This window comes from Hibiscus syriacus, unplaced genomic scaffold (assembly GCF_006381635.1).
Source record: "Hibiscus syriacus cultivar Baekdansim isolate YM2019G1 unplaced genomic scaffold, ASM638163v2 tig00110840_pilon, whole genome shotgun sequence".
Taxonomy (NCBI): Eukaryota; Viridiplantae; Streptophyta; class Magnoliopsida; order Malvales; family Malvaceae; genus Hibiscus; species Hibiscus syriacus.
Genome location: NW_024062887.1, coordinates 1,590,085 through 1,609,122, shown reverse-complemented (window position 1 = coordinate 1,609,122; position 19,038 = coordinate 1,590,085). Strand labels below are relative to the sequence as shown.

Here is a 19,038-nt window from a genome sequence, read left to right as displayed (position 1 = left end):
CCACCGGTTAAATAAAATTGAAGAAGAAAAAGTTAGATTGATCAATAAAATCGACACAAATTATAAAGAAAAAAAAGGAAAGAGGAAGGAGGAGAAAAAAATGGCTTAAGACTTTGACGTTAGATATAGTTTAAAAACGATTAAGTGATTAAATGCATGGTTTAACCTTTCAAAATTTATATGTTTGGTTTTCTAAAATTATCACAAGTATGTAATTATACAATTCACTCTCTTACAAAACAAAGTAAGTAACTACTTTTGTCAAAAAGAAATTTAAAAAGATAAAATAAAATAAAATAAAAATAATGACAGAAATGGAACATTACAATCAAAATTGAATTGTACAACAATAATGTTAAGAAGATATATAAATATGAAAAAAGATAAAATACATATTTTATATTAATATGTTTGGTGGAAAATGTAAAAAAATGAAAGAAAAAGTATTTAATGTATGGAACCAATTAGTTCATTATTTTTGGAACAAATATAAGAAAAAGTTTTCAAGTGAAAGTGATATAGGAACGATTCAAATAAAAATAATATTTTTTAAGAAAAAAAAAAAAAAAATAGTCAATGGAGCAGGTTAAATAATTTCAATGGTTGGACAAGGTCCACGTCTTGTACTCTTGTTTAGTTTGGGAGAGTTGAAAAAGGATTGTTGAAGATGGGGCATCATTATCAGACTATCTTTGGCATTGAGATCAACCCTAAAATTGAATATTGTACTATTACATGAAAACCTATACTATTATTTTAGAGGTTTAAGATTATATATTTTTACAAGTTTTGAAGTAATTTGCATTTTTCACATATTTTAAGATTATATACATAATTTAATATAAAAGATATAAATTGCATGTATTTTTTTATATATTACTTTTTACTAGTAATCGAGTCATATATGTGTGTACAATATGTACGATCATAATAAAATATTTACATTAATAATTGTATATATAACATGAACAAAATTTAAATAATATAGAATATTAAACGAATTTCTATTGCCTTTCGGTCTGTATTGTAATTTCAAAGGAAAATAATTATTTTTAGTTACTATGACAATCTTATAGACCTACATTTCATATTTTGATAACTATGTTGATGTAATTGAGTTAAATGACATTAAATTCAATAAGATATTTTAAAACTATATGCATCAAAAAAGTTGAAAATATGCTTTGAAAAATCATATCAACTAATTAATCGTTATACAGTAGAGAGATAAAATATGTGAATATAAGTATATAACAATATTTAATTGTGGTTTTTTTATAACTATGAGATAAAAACAAATTAATATGTTCACATACTCATAATCATTTGACAATAAACGTTCATATCTCTAACATACGCGATACTCGAACTCGAAACCTCAAGAGATAACAATTCTCTCTTAACTGAACATATAAATCTTATCTTAACTGAATTGATATCGAGTTCATTTCTGATATCCACTCCAATAAATCAAACGATGATGTGTCGTCTAAAATAAAATTATACAAATATATTTTAATTTTTTTAAATCAATTATTTGCGTGTTTAGAAACCTTTATTCTTATTGAAGAGCGAATAATAAGTACTTAATTTGAGCAAGGAGAAAGTAATATAGTTAACCTATGAATCTTCAGAATCGGATTCGGGCTGTAATTCCAGCACCGCATTAAACCCGAAATCCTTCCCCGGAGTAAATGAAACTTTGAGCTCTTCTGCCGTCTGGCTTGTGGTAACCTTCTTGTCTTTCACATTCAAATTTTCCTATTTCAGACGAGGAGCAAGAGTTAATTCGAGATCTACACAAAAGATGAATTAAAAATGGGTCTAAATACAACTTTAAACTCATATACTACTTTATAATCATATTTCTTAAAAGAAAGGGGTCGAAATAACTTGCCTCTTTTACATAATCAGCTATAGTAGAGGTAAGTAATTCTTGTATGACAAACTTTGTAACACGGTCTTCACCGAGAGTTTGTACCAGGAAATCCTTTGGAACCTGCCAAATGTATCCAATGAGTCTTCCCGTAGGATGCAAGAGCAAACTTAATAGGAACCAATTGGTTCATGCAGCCACTTTAGGGTGGATTCGAATCCGAACATCTGGGATCCATCCCTTATCCAAGTTGATAGCCGGCGTTGTAGCCAAAAACAAAAATGTACATAGTAGATTCACAAGTTGATACGAGATAGGTGCTCTTGAAGTTACCTTTGTTGTTTTTCCTGCATTGGCGCCAGATAACGAAAAGAACAAAACCAGAGTTAGAGGTTGGCTTTGGAATTGCATAGATCAGCAAATTCATGAACAAATCACCACGGTTGAGAGCTTAATATCTGTATAATTGCATTAATGCATTACCTCCTTTCTCTCTACGAAATCCGGGAATCGGTGGCGCTTGACGAGCTAAATCCGTCAAAACCTTGTTGAATACCTTTTGTGTCTCAATCCCAGTAACATCCACTCGAACCTAGCAGTGGAACACAATGGGAATGATTCCGCAAAAAACTTAATATATACACATATGAACCACCAAAACGAACAAATTCACAACTGTCAGTGGGTTTAAAATGTTGGATTGCTTGATCAAGAAAATAAAAACTTCAAAAAGTTTCTTTAAACATGGCTCCAGCAATTAGTTTCACCATAACATTCAAAAGCATGCTCATGCAGAAAATGGTATTTCAATTTCCAATCAAGACTGATGTGCCTTATTAAAAGAACTGCATTGTTAGGTTCCAAATGAATTGATAGGCGTGCTTTGCAACCATATAATCGAAACGGCAGCCGCAAGCCACTTCCACCGGAACTAGTCAAGAAGAACATGTCCATGGATAAGAGTTTGAAATTTTCGTAAGTTTAACTAGAGGGGGTCTGGCGGAGTAGTCGCCTCTTCTCTGAAAATTTTAAATTCTCATATAATTTAAGTATTTTCTTTATATTTTCAATTGATAATCGTTTTCGTCTCTAAAATTTTATAAGCCCTCAAATTTTATAAGTTCACCTTCTAACATAAAGTTCTGCAACCATCCCTAACATTGATCACAGACTAAAAAATATATGAATCAAATGTATTTACATTAACATACAAATACGATTTCAATGACAAAAAGTTGATGTTTAGGGCTACACCTGTATCTTGTTTTCGTCTCTCGACTCGACCACGATCTTAGCATCTTTCAAGGCTATCAATTTGCTATCTGCATCTGAAATAGATGCCTCCAGACCTAAAACATTAAAATTGGACACCAATGTGCAACACCAAATCATTTAAATTATTCACTCAATCACACTAGGAAAATTAGGAGGAAAATGATATGGAAATTAAATAAAATCTGAAATTCACCAGAAGCAAGTGCAGATATCGGATTCCTCGTATAGCTAACAACTCTAAATCCAATATCACAATAAACAAATTAGCCGGAAAAAAAACTATAAAAAAATATCAGCAAAGAGAGAGAGAGAGTGTGAAACGGGACCCACTTGTGACTAAGAATTTGCTGGTTGTAATGTAACTTTATTCTTCTGTTGAAGCAGCAGCAGCTACTGAGAGAGACCTGATTCCATTAGGGAAAGAAACAGAAAAATCAATGAAGTTAGCCAATTTTGAATTAATTAGAGAGAATTTATGGGGTTCCCCCACTTACTCCATGGTTCTGAAAATGCTGGACATTTAAAGAAATTGCTGCAACGCTCGCACACGCCATTTCTTCTGTTGAAGGATTTAAAAATAAAAATTACGTTGAAGAGAACAGGGACGGAAGATAATATGGATAACGCTGTAGGAAAAACGATGTCGTTTACCAGAGTCTGTCTGGCGTGAAGAAAAGAGCGCAGCGTTTTAGGCTATGGGCACCTGGGCACCGAGATAATAAGGGCAGCTTCATTCGTTAGTTTTGATACCAAATTAAAAATTACCCTCTTTAAATTGTATATTTATATATAAGATAGATTCTTTAATATTTATATTGAGTTTTATAGTTATTTTTCTCTTTAAATTTATATCAAATATATTTGAATATATAAGATTTGTGTTTATATTATCTAAAATATTACTTATATAGTCAAGTTAAACTTTACAAGTAATTTATATATTAATTATTTAAAAATATTTAAAAATTATAATATTAAAAATCATTTATAGTAACTTATTAAAAGTATATCATTTAATGATTTAAAAAATAAACACGTAAAATCACGCGCACGAACGCAACAATAAAAACTAGTAAACATCACAAATATAAAGAATCTTTTGATCTAATAAAAATACATCTCATTAGTAAGATTTACAATAAAATAAAAATAATTTTTAATTTTCATGAGATTTTTTCCATAATAATATTAATTATAATTTAAAGTAAAAACATCTTAATATTTTTTTAATTAAACCGAAACTCTATTAATAAGTAGCACCAATACAATTAAAGGTTATTATTATTAATAATATAGATAAAGCGTGCGAATATATATTAAATGTAAATTTAAATATACCAAAAATCTCTATACGAAATCAAATTTTAAATTTTAGCCGATCATGGCATAATTTTATGATATTAATTCATTGTACTACTTTTATTTAAAAATCCCGATCCTTCCACCAATCCCCCATCCAATACTTTAGTTGTTGGCACATACAAAAAATAAATGATAATTTCAATCTTCAACATTTATAATTAACCAATTTAACCTTTAATCTTCAAAGAAAAAATGATTTATGTTAATTTTTATACTAATTAAAACTGCATTACAAAATCACGTTAGGATCGCTATTTAGCCATAGTAATAAAAGACCCAAACGTGACTGTTGCATGAGCCATAAATTTAGATGCTGACAGAGACATGGAATAAACTGCTGATTCTTGTTTTCTCATCAGAATGCTTTCAACATGTTGAATAAAATGAAGAATTGTACGCTAACAACATATAATACATTGTCCAAAACAGGAAAAAGATTATTTCATATCATGTTACTTGGACTTGGACTCGGACTCGAACTCGGATGAAAGTGTTGGATACGGGTATATATCTAACACGGCGTGGGTACTTGAAGAAAAAACAAGAGGCGAACAACATAGATTTCAAGTAATACACATGTACATACCCATCCAAATCTGAAATTTGCTATATTCGATCCAGTTTCGAATGCAGCTATAAGAACGATCTGTTTCGACCGCGTTCGACTCTAATTTTCACCAAGCTAAACTGTAAACTGTTCTTGAAATAAAAGTTCAGAGTTTTGGGTATGCAGATTAGAAACTTACAACTCATTTGCCCTTTGCCTCAATTCATTAAGCTCCGTCTCAATCTCAGCATCCCGATAGGGAAACGGCTTGTTTGTGGAGGCAGAGACAGTTTTTCCAGGTGGAAGCTCTCCTTTCTGTTTGCCGGAGCAACGGGAAAAATAAAAATTAAAACCTTTCAAATGATTGAAATTCAAAGATTAGTCTAAATACTTAAAATATTTTTAAAATTAAAACTGCTATAATATAATATATCTAACTTGATTTAAGTTAATCATATTTACGTATACGGTGCTATTTTCCAAAAATTATCTTACACTTGTGAATTCCGTTAGACAATTTACAAGAAAATGACCCTATTTTCCATTGACTTATAAATCATTTAATCCTAAATCTGATTCCTGACCTGATAACCAGACGGCTAAACATATTGTTAATGCAATTTGCAATACATATATATATCAGTGAAAACCCTAATCAATTCATCATAAAAAATTCCTTTTACACAAAACAAGAATGAGATATACCTGTGAGCTACCAGATAGTTCCTTTTTCAAGTTTGCAAGATCATCGTCAACTGATGTGCTCTCAAGTAACGCAAACTGCATGTTTAACGGGTTTCGTTATGAATCCAAAGGAGAAAATTTTGTGAAATGGAACCATCGAGTATATAAGCTATATATATATAATCACAGCAAAAGGGTCCTATATGCATGAACTGCGGAACAATGAAATCTTGTTTCTTATTATGAAATTTCAGATGGTAAGACAATCCAGAATATGAAAAGCAACTTTTCCGTTAACCTAAATGCATTTCTGATAATCTTGAGTTAACATAAAGTGAGCTCATCCCCTACTAACATGATCTGCTTTACTTGCAGGAAAATCTTTCCCATATTTCATATCCTTGGATAAACTCACAGAAAAATATTTCAAAAAGTAAGCTTTGATTTCAAAATGATTTGAGTCAGTATAACCAGGCCAAAAGCTAAGTTGGCATTTCATGGTTACACCAACAAAAACCCATTAACACTGTTAAAATCGGGCCTATGATGGTCACTGCCAACAATTGATGCAAATGATTAGATAGCGACAACAGAAATTTGGCCATGGAAAGTTTATATTGGATTTAAAGATTGTAAAAATAAAAGCATGGTAGTCAATACCTTCCCGTCAAGATCATCGGTGGTTAACTGTCCAAGAGCTTCAGCTTCGGACTCCATTGCCAAAACTGCCAGTGAAAAAGAAGCAGGTAAGGGACTTAAGATCAAATCTACTTATAGAATGACTACCAACCACAAGAAATGCAAGATACTATTAATCTTGACTGATTGAAAACTGCATTTAGCGAGGAGAGGTCACCACTCATCAGGTGCATGACAAGGATTATATTAGATATACTAAGATTCGTGGTAATGCCATTTTCAGTGAAATATTTAGTTCAGAAAAAGATATTTGATTAAACAGCAGCATTTTCTTAGAATGGGTAGGCCAAAACACACACACATCCATCCTCGCATCCCTTGGCAACACAGACCGTTTTTTTACTCAGGAAGCTTCTTCACAATGCACCTAAGCTTGAATTGGGGATATTTTGTCGGTGTAGTAAGATAAATCACCCGATAATTTTATTGGATAATATTTTATAAGAGATATGTTCCATTAGAAATATATTACACAAATTACACGTAGAAGCTTATCAAAGGGATGAAAAAGCTTTATTTGGTGCACTTTCTCTCATGTCAAAATCATAATCTTGCTAACCTGGAAGAATGAATAAATAGGATGCAGACTCACAACAAACAAGCTTCCAACGTAAGATTAACTCACCTTTCTCTTCCATCTTCTCAAAAGCTGATAAAGCACTACTAGTGTTGACATTTCCCACCATCTCATTTACTTTTGTAGCAGTTCTGAAGCAATGCCAAAGTGATCATGACCAGAAAGTCCCATATGATGAAACACACAGAAAAAGGAAGGTAGCAATTGGAATAATGGAAACTACCTTGCAGACTGAGCCCGAGCTTTTAAAGTGTCTTTCTTTGACTTCGCCTCTTGTATCTTGCTTTCCAAAAGCTACACAAAGTGGAATTCAGTGAATGCTACCTCAACACATATCCTTCTTTGGCCCTTATGTGCTTTGACAATCCTTCTTTGGTTTATCATTCTAAAGACTATGTAGATTTTTGTTTCTATCACTTTCAAATCACTCCTACTGTTCATCATAGATTCATACCATATACTTCATTACATACATTTAAACACATATCCTTTCAGACCTAAGGCAATTTATAACATATTCCTAATAAAAATCCCAACCAAATTATCTAAATTAAAAAAATTCCAATGGAATTAATAGCAGTAAAGATATAAAGAGATACCCGTGTGTTAGAGACAAGATTATCAACTACACTTTTCTGTTGATCAAGTTGAGCTTTCAATGAATTAGCATTATCCTGCAACAAAAAGGGAAAAAAAGGTTTCATCAATTATTCAATTAGAAAAGAGTTATCAAGTTCGAGAATTACAAATTAATGTTAAAGATTCTTTTTTTTTCTGCGTGTGTTTGGGGGGGGGGGGCTGGACAGATTTTAATCCCTAAAAAAATTCCCTGTATCAGTTACACAGTCATTCATTCAGATTAGTATGCCACAGGTGTTCGCATAACTTTTTTGTTGAGAGAAACAAAGGAAATCGAGACTAGACATTGAAGAACCAAGAACAATTCAAAAAGATCAAATCTCAAATTTCAATTTGAAATGCAAAGCTAACGGGAATTCAAATGGAAAAATACTTATATCTACACCTTACACCTTAAAATGAATGCAAAATACCAAACTTAACCCTACCTAATAGATCCAACAACTTGAAATTAAAGTTGCACCAAGAAAAATATGACAAAGCAATTGAAACTGTCAAAATGCCTTTAATTCTTCTATTAACCTTTTTTAGGACTCATCTTCTCATTTCTCTATTCTTATTCTTTCCCCATAAAGTTCAAAATCTTTTTGTAACTCTCTACTTCTCTATTGAGCAAAGATGATAGAACCATAAAGCTCCATCCCAACATTATTTTTTTCAAAAAATAAGAATTTTATTGCAAGGAAGAGTAAAGCTGCTGATAAAGGGATAATTGGTTTCCATCCTAAGTGTAAGAAAATTGGCTTGACTCATCTTACTTTTGCTGATGATCTGTTAATTTTCTGCAAAGGTAATCTTGAATCTGCTGTGGGTGTAATTACTGTTCTTGACTCTTTCTATGAGATTTATGGGTCGAACTTAATGCTCTCAAGTGTGAGATTTTCACAGCTGGTATCTCTGCTCCCTCTGTTGATAATATTATTAATTTTACTGGGTTCAAGCATGGTCTTCTGCCTGTCAAATATCTGGGAATCCCCTTGGTCACCAGAAAACTTTCTTTAAAAGATTGTCAGCCTCTTATTGATAAAATTAAAGACAAACTTCATAAATGGTCGAGGATGAAGTTGAGTTATGCTGGCAGGCTTGAGCTTATTAAAAATGTCCTCTTCAGCGTCGCTAATTACTGGTGTAGGCAGCTGATTCTACCCCAATCATCATTAACAAAATCGAGCAAATCTGCTCTCGTTATTTCTGGAAAGGATCGGATACTCCTGCTTCAGGAGCTCGCATCAGCTGGGTAAAAGTCTGCACACCTAAATCTGAAGGAGACTTAGGTCTCAAAGACATTAAATCATGGAATAGAGTTTGTATGATCCACCTTATCAAAAATATTCTTGCTCAGGATGGCTCTTTATGGGTAGCTTGGATACATGGTTATATTATCAAGCATTTTAATTTCTGGTTCATGGAAGAATCCCCTACTTTCAGCTGGAGTTTTAGAAAAATTTTGAAGCTTCGAAATATTGCTTATCCACTGCTTACTTCAGGAGTTACCAGCACCAAAGAAATTTGGGAGCAGGTTCGACTTAAACACAGCAAAGTCCACTGGCAAAAGCTCATATGGTTTCCCCTTCACATTCCTAAACACAGCATTATTTCTTGGATGCTAATCCAGGATCGCCTCCCCACCAAAGAAAGGCTGCTGAGGTTCGGGCTTGTCACCAACGACCAGTGCATCCTCTGCTCCGATGGATGCGAAACCAGAAACCATTTGTTTGCAGAATGCAAACTGTCTTCTTCAATCTGGAATTCCGTTCTTCTTTCATGCATCAAAAAACCTCCTTTCACTTGGTCTAATCTACTGACTTGGGCAACAGCAACATGGAAAGGGAAATCTCTCATTACTGTCATCCTCAAACTTTCTTGGTGCGCTTTCAACTATATTATATGGGAGGAAAGGAATCGAAGACTTTTCAGAGATACTAGCAGATCCGAGGACGCTATTATTCTTGAAATTAAATAGATTATAGGGTCTCATTTAAGCAATAGAAATATCAACAGATTAGATAGCACTAATTTAGATATTTGTAATCAATGGGGTATAGTTTAATTTTGGTTGTTCATAGGATACCCTTGATTCTTTCTTCTTTTCCTCTGTCTGAACTGATTTTGTAGCAGGTTTCTGCCACCTTTGGGTAATAAAAATATTAATTATCCAAAAGAAAAAGAAAAAGAGTGCACCCAAAACAACGGACAGAAATTATAGCCAACCCAGGCAAATAAACACAGAGACCATACACATGCAAGACACCAAATCTAACACCTAGCAATGAACACTACAAAAACATTCATGACACTTCCACTACCATTATGCGGTGGTCTTCAATTCTATACCCAGAAAATGGATTCCCTATTCAAGGCTGCCTAATCAACTAAACCAGAAACTAACAGGCCACCCTATTTGGACGTGGTCAAAAACCAACAAGAACCCTGACTTTCAAGCTTCCAACAAGATACCAAATCTAACACCTAGCAGTGAACACTATAGAAACATTCACGACACTTCCACTACCATTATGTGGGGGTCTTCAATTCTATACCCAGAAAACGAATTCCCTATTCAAGGCTGCCCAATCAACTGAACCAGAAACTAACAGGCCACTCTATTCAGACGTGGACGAAAACCATCAAGAACCCTGACTTTCAAGCTTCCACCACTGCAGATGCTAGACCAGAAGCCTGCTTAGCTCGCTGATCCGCTAGTGAATTACACCTTCTGGATATATGATTGACCAAATTTTTTTCTTGAAACAACGATGCGATGATAGGATGTAGGAGAGATGCCCATTCGGACAAAATAGTAGAGGGATTGGAAAGCCAATTAACCACAACAGCACAGTCACTCTCAACTATTAACCTGTAAGCCTTAAACCACCTTGAGTCCATAAACAACTTAATTGCAAAATCAATTGCCAAAATTTCTGCTTGAACCGAAGATCCACTCCCAATTGGGGCCGAGAAGGACATAATCAAGTTACCATCTTGATCACGCAGGATCCCACCAATTCCTCCCTTACTTCCGTCCACCTGCATTGCTCCATTGACATTGAATTTTAGGAAGCCTCTAGAAGGTGACAGCCATGACTCAAAGGACTTAGCATCTTTCTTCTTCCAAAAAGAGTCATCCGCATGCTAAATATCTGCCGCCAAGGCTTCCAAGCTAATGGGAGATTCTGGAAATTTGGCCTTCAGCCAACAAGCAACACAAAACTTGACCAAAAAGAAGAGCTGCAGCACATCTAGTTTTTTACGGTTGAAAACCAAACCATTCCTATGCAACCACATTGACCAAATGATCGCAAAAGGTAGAGTACTCCACACAAAACTCCGGTGTGAGTTCGAAGGGAGAGACTCAAACTAGATCATCATACAACCGATGGGATCACTAGGGAATGCTGTCGAGATACCCCACATCGCAAAGAATGTTCCCCAAACTTTCCAGGAAACGGCGCAGGAGAAGAACAAATGTTGGATAGTCTCGGGAAAAAGCAAGCAGAATGGAAACGATATATCAGGCAGCGCAACCCCTCTTTTCCTAAGCTCAGACCTAACTGGGACTCTACACTGGAGCACTCGCCAAACCAAAGACTCCACTTTAAATGGGGTGATTCCTGCCCAAACAGACTTCTTCCAGTTTTTTATTTATTTTATTTTATAAGAAAGGGAGGTCTTGTTAAAAACCCCTTCATAACCATTGAGCTACATAAAAGTAACTCAACGGACATTAGGAGGAGGAAAAGAGTACCTCAAGATTTTATTACCAACCGCAAATAACACCAAGAATACAAAGAAAATGGATAGGAAAAACAAAATCTCAACCAAGAAACTACCACCGAAAGATAAGACCAAAATACTACACAACAGTTAACCAATTCCTAATTTCGCTAACTCATCCGTCTCCCAATTTGCGGATCTCTGAATGTTCCAAACAATAACATTCCTATCTAAAACTATAGAGACAATATCCTTCACCAGTGATTCAAGCACAGCAGTACAGGAACCAGGATTTTTAATCCAATCAAAGGCGTTAGCACAATCATTCTCTAAAATAAGGCGCCCTCTTGAGCTCCAACCAGACTCCACAAAAAGCAGTAAGCCCGCTTTGACTGCCAGTAATTCAACCATGATAGGGGGACCAGGCCCTGCACTGTCAGAAAAGGACCCCAACACAGCACCATCAACATCCCGGAGTAAGCCACCAATACCCCTCTTTGCCACTGCTTGTCCATCGCACCATCTAAATTAACTTTGAAAAAACCCGAGGGCGGGGGACACTAAGACGGGGGAGTAGAGGGTACCTTGTAGCCCAAACATGAATCAGCCAAAGAAGGGCCCCCAACGAGACTGTCAAAAGGTATGGAACCACTAGGAAATTTATCTGAGAACTATGTTAACAACCTGTATCTTGTAAGGAAAAAAACGAGTTGAGTCTAGCTTCCCTTTGTAAAAAATTAGCTCATTTCTACATTTCCACACCGACCATAAGATCCCCCTGGAATAAAGATCCGGATAATCGAGCGGGGGACTAAATCCAACAAGGCAGAAATGAGAGCAGCAGGATTATCAGGCACAGAAAAAGACAAATTCCAAAGACTGAAGGTCCACTTGAAAGCTTGAGGTGAGCTGCTGATTTTACAGTATATAATCCGTCACTGGAACCAAGCCACTTTACCCATTCAGAATTTGAAGTCGAACTCTCGAAGCTATTGAGAAGGCAGAGCAACGCTCCCACTGAGCTCTTTCCCAATCAAAGACGTTTCTACAGCGCAATAGACCATTCCCACCCCGTTGCAATTTTAACACCAAAATTTGCAACCATCCACCCTTTATTCACAGCCAACGCAAATATTCTCGGAAAACTATCCTTAAGGGGACGATTTCCTATCCATTATAAATCTGGCTCTCTGTCATCCAGTGGCTAGGATATCTGGCTCTCACCCATTCTAACATTATAAATCTAATATTGTGTTCTTTGTTGCAAGCCCAAAGCAAAGCTTCTCCAACATTGGAACAGTAAACTCTAAAAAAACAATCACACTAACTATTCAGCTAAACCATGTTAAATTTGTTTATCTAATTTGACATTCTCAAAGCCTTATAAGACACAAATGAGTTTAGGGCTATGTTACTCCAATTATTAGTTGGGGAAAAAAACCATTCAGGTTAGTTATTTGATGGATGAAGAAGGTTTTCAGAATTTAGTTGGCTCTGCTGTTCAGAACTGCAAGAGTAAACACAACAGAGCTGGAATTTTTTCTATCTTGAAATCTACCAAATTGGCGATAAAGGAATGGGCAGGGAATAGAGATCAATACCCAGCTGTAGAAATTGCAGAATTAGAAAGGAATATCCACTTAGCAGAGGATAATTTCCAGCAAATGCAAGACTATAATGGCTGTGAAAAAGCTGCAGAATTGAGGACTATGAGAACAGAATTATGGAAGCTTTATAAAATTGAAGAACAGATTTGGTTTCAAAATTCGAGATCAAAATGGATGCAAGCAGGGGATCGTAATACAAGATTTTTCCATGCATGTGCTTCAGTCAGGAGGAAGAGGAATTTTTTGAGTGTTCTTAATATCAATGGTGAGGTTATTCAAGATCCAGCTATCATCAAAGCTACTGTTAAGGACCATTTTTTTGGAATCTATAATTCTAAGTCTACCTTGGAAGTTGAAGATTTGAAGCTGAATTTTTCCAGAATTTCTGGGGAGCAAAGTGTGTTTTTGGAAAGAGAATTTACAGAGGAAGAAATTTGGGAAACTCTTAAATCGTGTGATAGCAATAAAGCTCCCGGACCGGATGGATTAAATATGGGCTTTTTCAAGAGATTTTGGTCTATTCTGAAGGTAGATATTCTGAAATTTTTTCATAATTTCTATAAGGGGAAAGATTGGGAACATGGAGTCAATCATACTTTCATTACTCTTACTCCCAAGGTGTCTAATATTGGTGGTTTAGATGATTTTAGACCCATAAGCCTTGTTGGAGGATTGTACAAGATCCTTTCTAAATGTCTTTCAAGGAGATTAAGGAATTGTATTACTGGTTTGATCAGCCCAACCCAGTTTGCATTTATTCCAGGTCGTCAAATACTGGATTGCTCTCTTATAGCTAATGAGGGAGTTGACTTTTGGAGGAACAAAGGGCTTAAAGGAAGTGTGTTTAAAGTGGACTTCATAAAGGCCTATGATACTGTGGATTGGTCCATTCTCTTTACGGTTATGGAGAAAATGGGATTTGGCTTCAAATGGAGGAGTTGGATCAGACAATGTGTAACAACAGCCTCAATTTCAGTTTTGATTAATGGGGTCTCTTATCAGGAATTCTCTATGGCAAGGGGTCTCCGTCAGGGCTGCTCTTTATCTCCTATGCTTTTCAACTTGGTTGGGGAACTTCTAAACTTACTGCTTTCAAAAGCAGTATCTGAGGGACTGTTTTCTGGACTGCAATTTGGAAGAAATGAGACGGCTTTTAATTTATCTCATATGCAATTTGCAGATGACTTAATTATTTTTTGTGGAGCTTCGAAGAATCAGATTTTAAATGTTAAGAGGGTCCTAAGAGTGTTTGAACTGATTTCTGGCCTTCAATTGAATTTGAAGAAAAGCAGATTATTTGGTGTTAATACGGCAGTGGAGGAGGTTGAGGAGTGGGCCTCGTCTATTGGTTGTGCAGTTGGGAATTTTCCCTCTGAATATCTAGGTTTGCCTCTCGGTGCATCTAGGAATTCTACCTCTCTTTGGGATCCGGTGGTTTTGCAATTTAATAAGAAGCTTGCAGGTTGGAAATCGAACACTCTTTCATTGGCAGGGAGGCTAGTCTTGATTAAATCGGTTCTCTGTTCACTTCCAACCTACTATTTATCTCTGTTTAAAATTCCTTCCTCGGTTAATTCCAAACTCAATTCCATTATGTCTAAATTCCTATGGGGAGGTGGAACGGATAAAAACAAGATTCATTGGGTCAGCTGGTCCAATGTGTGCAAATCTAAGTTGGAGGGAGGTTTGGGAGTGTTGAATATTAGTAATATGAACAGAGCTCTACTGGGGAAATGGTCTTGGAGGTTTGCTAATGAAAGGAATGCTGTTTGGAGGAGGTTGATTTGTTCAAAATACAATCTGGATCCTTACTCTTTACTATTCAATAGCAAGTTACCAGCTCAATCCTCTTGGATTTGGAGTTCAGTGGTTAATTCTCATTTTAAAGAATACTCATTTGGCTCAAAATTTCGAAGTATGTGCAGAATTCAAGTTGGTTGTGGTCAGTTTATCCGTTTTTGGCAGGACAAATGGGCAATGGACTGCCCTCTTAAGGTCTCTTTCCCAAGGCTGTTTGCTATCTCTTCAAATCAGAGTGGTAAATTGATTGATTTCGGCGTGTTTAGTTCTTTAGGCTGGATTTGGAATATTCGATTGAGGAGAAATTTGGCTGATTGGGAATTTGAACAGTGGATTAATCTGATGACAATCATTTCTAATTTTTGCTAGTCTAAAGATGCCAACGATGCTCTGATCTGGAAAGGGAAAGGGGATGGTGTTTATTCTGTTAATTCATGTGTGAAGATTTGTTCCTAGGTTTCCCAGGTGAACTCTTTTTGGAAGAAAATTTTGTGGAAAGGATTGGTGCCACCAAGGATTGAGACTTTTATGTGGCAGGTGGTCCTTCAAAAACTACCAGTGAGGACTGAACTGGCTAAAAGAGGGGTTTCGGATATTGTAGATCTTTCATGTCCTTTATGTAATTTGGTGGATGAATCCTCTTCTCACTTATTTCTCTCTTGTTTTGTCGTGTGGTCTTTGTGGAATAAATTTTTGCAGTATTGGAGTATCAGTTCGGTCTTTCATGGAAATGCGCAAAACTTTCTTCTAGCTTGGGAAGATCTAAATTCCGGTTCTACTATTTGGAACTTTATTCCGGCTGTTGTTATGTGGACTGTTTGGAAAGCTAGAAATGACATCGTCTTCGATAGAGGGAAGTTGGATCAAACTAATTTATTTTTCTCAGTTAGAGTAAGGCTTGCATCTTGGTTCCTAGCTAAGTTTGTAGATTCGGTCATTTCTTTGGATTCCCTTATCAGTGACCCTTCCCTTGGGGATTCATGTTTCCCTCCAAACAAATCAATTGTCTCTACCATCCCGTGGTCCCTCCCTCCTAAGGGCTTTGTTAAATTGAATGTGGATGCAGCTACTAGTTCTGACTGGAAGAGCAGTGGAATTGCAGGCATCCTAAGGGATGAAGAAGGTCTACTTTTAGGTTCTTTTAAGACGGCTTCTGGTCCGGGTCCACCTATTCTGATGGATTAAAGGCTGTTAAGGAGGGTTTAAATTTCTTTCACTCAGTGAGAGGAGGTATTAGCGGTTGATTATAGAATCAGATTGTAAAATGGTAGTGGATTGGATTAAGGATGGATCTTGTTGTCCTGTTGTCTATGCCTCCATTGTTAGGGAGGTAGCTGTTAAACTCAAAGAAGTCGCGGGAGTTATTAGATGGGTGGCTAGGACATCCAATATTGAGGCTGATGGGTTGGCTAAGTCTGGTATTGGTTAATTTTTCTTTGTTGTTGGGATATCTTATTTTGGGTTTTTAGGTTGTTTGTAAGGGTTTTATTTATTATGTATCTTATGTATCTTTATTAATAAAGTTTAAGGCACTCTTTTCCTCCTTCCTCCGATTCAGAAATTCAATATGAGTTCCTTAAATCATGAAGGGGGTTTTTAATGAGGCCTCAATTCCTATAAAAAAAAAACTCCAATTATTTGTTTTTCTTTAACTGTCCAAATTTGACACCCATGTTGACAAATTATCCAAGATGGTACTTCCATATGACCTCCAAGGTCCATATAAATACATGGAAAAGCTTTTTAAAAAAATTGAACATGCTCTCCTCAAATATTTATTACATTCTGACACACTGAAGTCCAAGTAAATAGGCTTAGAGAAAACTTTGACAACTTTTACATCAAATTCTAAGTGGCATATCATCTTAATGAAATTAAATATCTATGGATGTTTGCTTACTTGTTTCGAGGAGAAAGAAATTGAAGATCTGGAATGATTTTATAAAGAATGCTCAGAAGTCAATTTTCTAGCAAGATGACATCTTACAGCAAAAGATTTACGTCTCTTGAGGGCTTCACGCGCAAGGTCTTCTTCTCCTTTCTGAAGAGCCAACTGTGCTTTACGGTACCTATATGAAACCAGCACTTAGTGAGGACATTTGAAAACCAGCATATTCTACAGATTAAAGAAACGAACTACTTAATCGATTACCAATCTTCAGAAGCCTGTTGTGCAGCTTTGTACTTATTTTCCAACCGCTTTTGAGATGCTAATACCTTCAAACGAGAAAAGGATCGGATGTGTGCGTACTTAAAGTGGGATGAAAGTCACATTGAAAGGTATAACAAAAAAAATGCATGAAAACATAAAATCTAAGACCATCAAGGTATCTGCAGTTGAGTGCATAACCACATATGCTATGGAATTATGAATAAATAAACTATGAATATCAGAAGCAACTAGGATGGCGAGAGAAAGAAAAATTAAGAAAACATAAAGAAAGGAGGCAAAAGACAAGTCAAGAAACACTAGAAACTTGAAAAATAAAAAAATCACGACGCTTACTTGTGCTGTGGCTTGTCTCATCTTCACCAAGTCATCATTCATTTCAATAACAGCTTGATCTAAGATTTTCTCAGGATCTTCAAAAGAACTTACGAGAGCATTTGCATATGACTGCCATTATCAGTTAAATGAGTGAAGTTATTAAGATAACTCGCCAAAAGTTGGAGTCAGAAGCCAGAATATCATTATATGAGTGTATAAATGATTCCTTAAATCTAACCTTAACAACTCTAGCAAACCGATCAAAAAGGTTCATGCGTGCACCAAGGCACCACTACCTTGTCTCTGACAATGAGATCTTCTTGGAAGGGTCCTTATGCTTGAAATTTTTAGGGCAGCCACTGTTTAGAAAGAAACAAGGAAAATCTACTTCAGTTGTATTTAGACGGTTTAGATGATACTAGACAGTCCTTTGAATTTGGTGTTGCTGTGTGTTAGGATGAGAAAATGTCCTTATTTCATGGGAGTGCCAATTTTTCATATTACTCCCCAACATCACCTAGAATGCAAACAATCTAGTGCAACAATAGAAAAGAAAATGGATGAAATCAAACTAAAGAATCAATAAAGTGGATTGAAAGACAACGGTCCAAATGACATGTAATTCAGGCCATTAGAATTTTAACAAATAAATGTAATTAAGTGAACATTGTTTCACCATTTAAAAAGGTTTTCAATGTACCATTTGAGTTAAGCAAACTTGTCAATCTACTTACCGAATGGCATTCCTTGGCAACCTCTTTTCTACTACTCAAGCCATCAAAGAACAAAGCTCTAGATATATAAAGAAACACACACACACACACACATACAGATTATCAAATCATAGTACATAGAATTTGTTCCAAAATTTCAACATTGATCTACTGGTTATAACATGGAAAATGAGAAACACAGTCAAGTCAAAAGCAACAAAGAACTCCCAATTCACTGAATTAATAAGAAATAAAAAAAGTATCCAATAACATTGAACGGAATAAAAACCAAATGAAGGATAACTCCGCCGCTAAAGCAGGAAGAAATGAGTAGCCTTTTTCACGAAACAACAATTACTCATTAAAATTGAAAGTAAGAAAAAAAAAGCCAAAGGAAGGATATATCTCTGCCATTAAACTTTATAGACGGGAGAAATAAACAGCTTCATAACTAAACGACAATTGAAATTAAAAATGCCAAAGGAAAGATACCTCCGCCATTAAAGAAAGTAGAAGTGAGTTGCTTCTTAACTAAACACAGGCTTCTTCTAGTCCCGGAGCTCGAAGCAGCAGCAGCAGCAGCAGTGGGTTTCAAAGGAACGGTCAAACCTGTAATTATGTGAGATTTGACAGCCATTTTAGGATTTTAACAATATGAACGAACTGAGAGGTTTCCCTTACGGCTTTGAGCCTGGATACAGAGAAAGAGACTATTATCACACTTTCTCGGATAATACTTTCTTTTTATTTTTCATTTTAAAAATAGGATAACTATAATCCCTTTTCATTTAGGGTCTTTTTTTCATTTAAAAAGTTTTTTGAAAAATATTTTTTTGTAAAATGAATTATATGTTTTGAAAAATATTTTTTTATAAAATGTTTTATGATATTTGAAAAATATTATTTAAAATTTTTTTTCTAGTTGATGAATTTTTTAAAAGTTATTTATTATAAATATTAAATAAAATAAATAATATTATTTATAATAAAATTTAATATTATTATTTTTAAAATATTAAAATAATTATTTATTATTAAAATATAATTTTATAATTTT

The 19,038-nt window shown here is 35.1% G+C and overlaps 1 protein-coding gene and 1 pseudogene across 1 annotated transcript; both read right to left on the bottom strand.

The window, feature by feature from the left end:
* Positions 1-1,605: 1,605 nt before the first annotated feature.
* On the bottom strand, positions 1,606-15,450 carry LOC120143226. Its single transcript, XM_039157609.1, has 9 exons — positions 15,432-15,450; positions 3,646-3,720; positions 3,482-3,555; positions 3,345-3,388; positions 3,131-3,225; positions 2,360-2,468; positions 2,210-2,223; positions 1,898-1,999; positions 1,606-1,761 (listed from the first exon to the last, which is right to left on the bottom strand). The coding sequence occupies exons 2-9, from the start codon at positions 3,703-3,705 to the stop codon at positions 1,621-1,623; spliced, it is 639 nt and encodes a 212-aa protein (XP_039013540.1). The 5' UTR covers positions 3,706-3,720; positions 15,432-15,450; the 3' UTR covers positions 1,606-1,620.
* Positions 5,075-18,681, bottom strand: LOC120143225 (annotated as a pseudogene).
* Between the last annotated feature and the right edge of the window lie 357 nt (positions 18,682-19,038).

What these genes read in the sequence shown, in the direction of transcription:
- LOC120143226 (XM_039157609.1), bottom strand. Translation starts at nt 3,705, where the DNA reads ATGGCGTGTGCGAGCGTTGCAGCAATTTCTTTAAATGTCCAGCATTTT. An exon ending in AGCATTTTCAGAACCATGGA is followed by an intron (nt 3,556 to 3,645) that starts GTAAGTGGGGGA and finishes TAATGGAATCAG; the next exon opens with GTCTCTCTCAGTAGCTGCTG. An exon ending in GAGACGAAAACAAGATACAG is followed by an intron (nt 2,469 to 3,130) that starts GTGTAGCCCTAA and finishes TTCCACTGCTAG; the next exon opens with GTTCGAGTGGATGTTACTGG.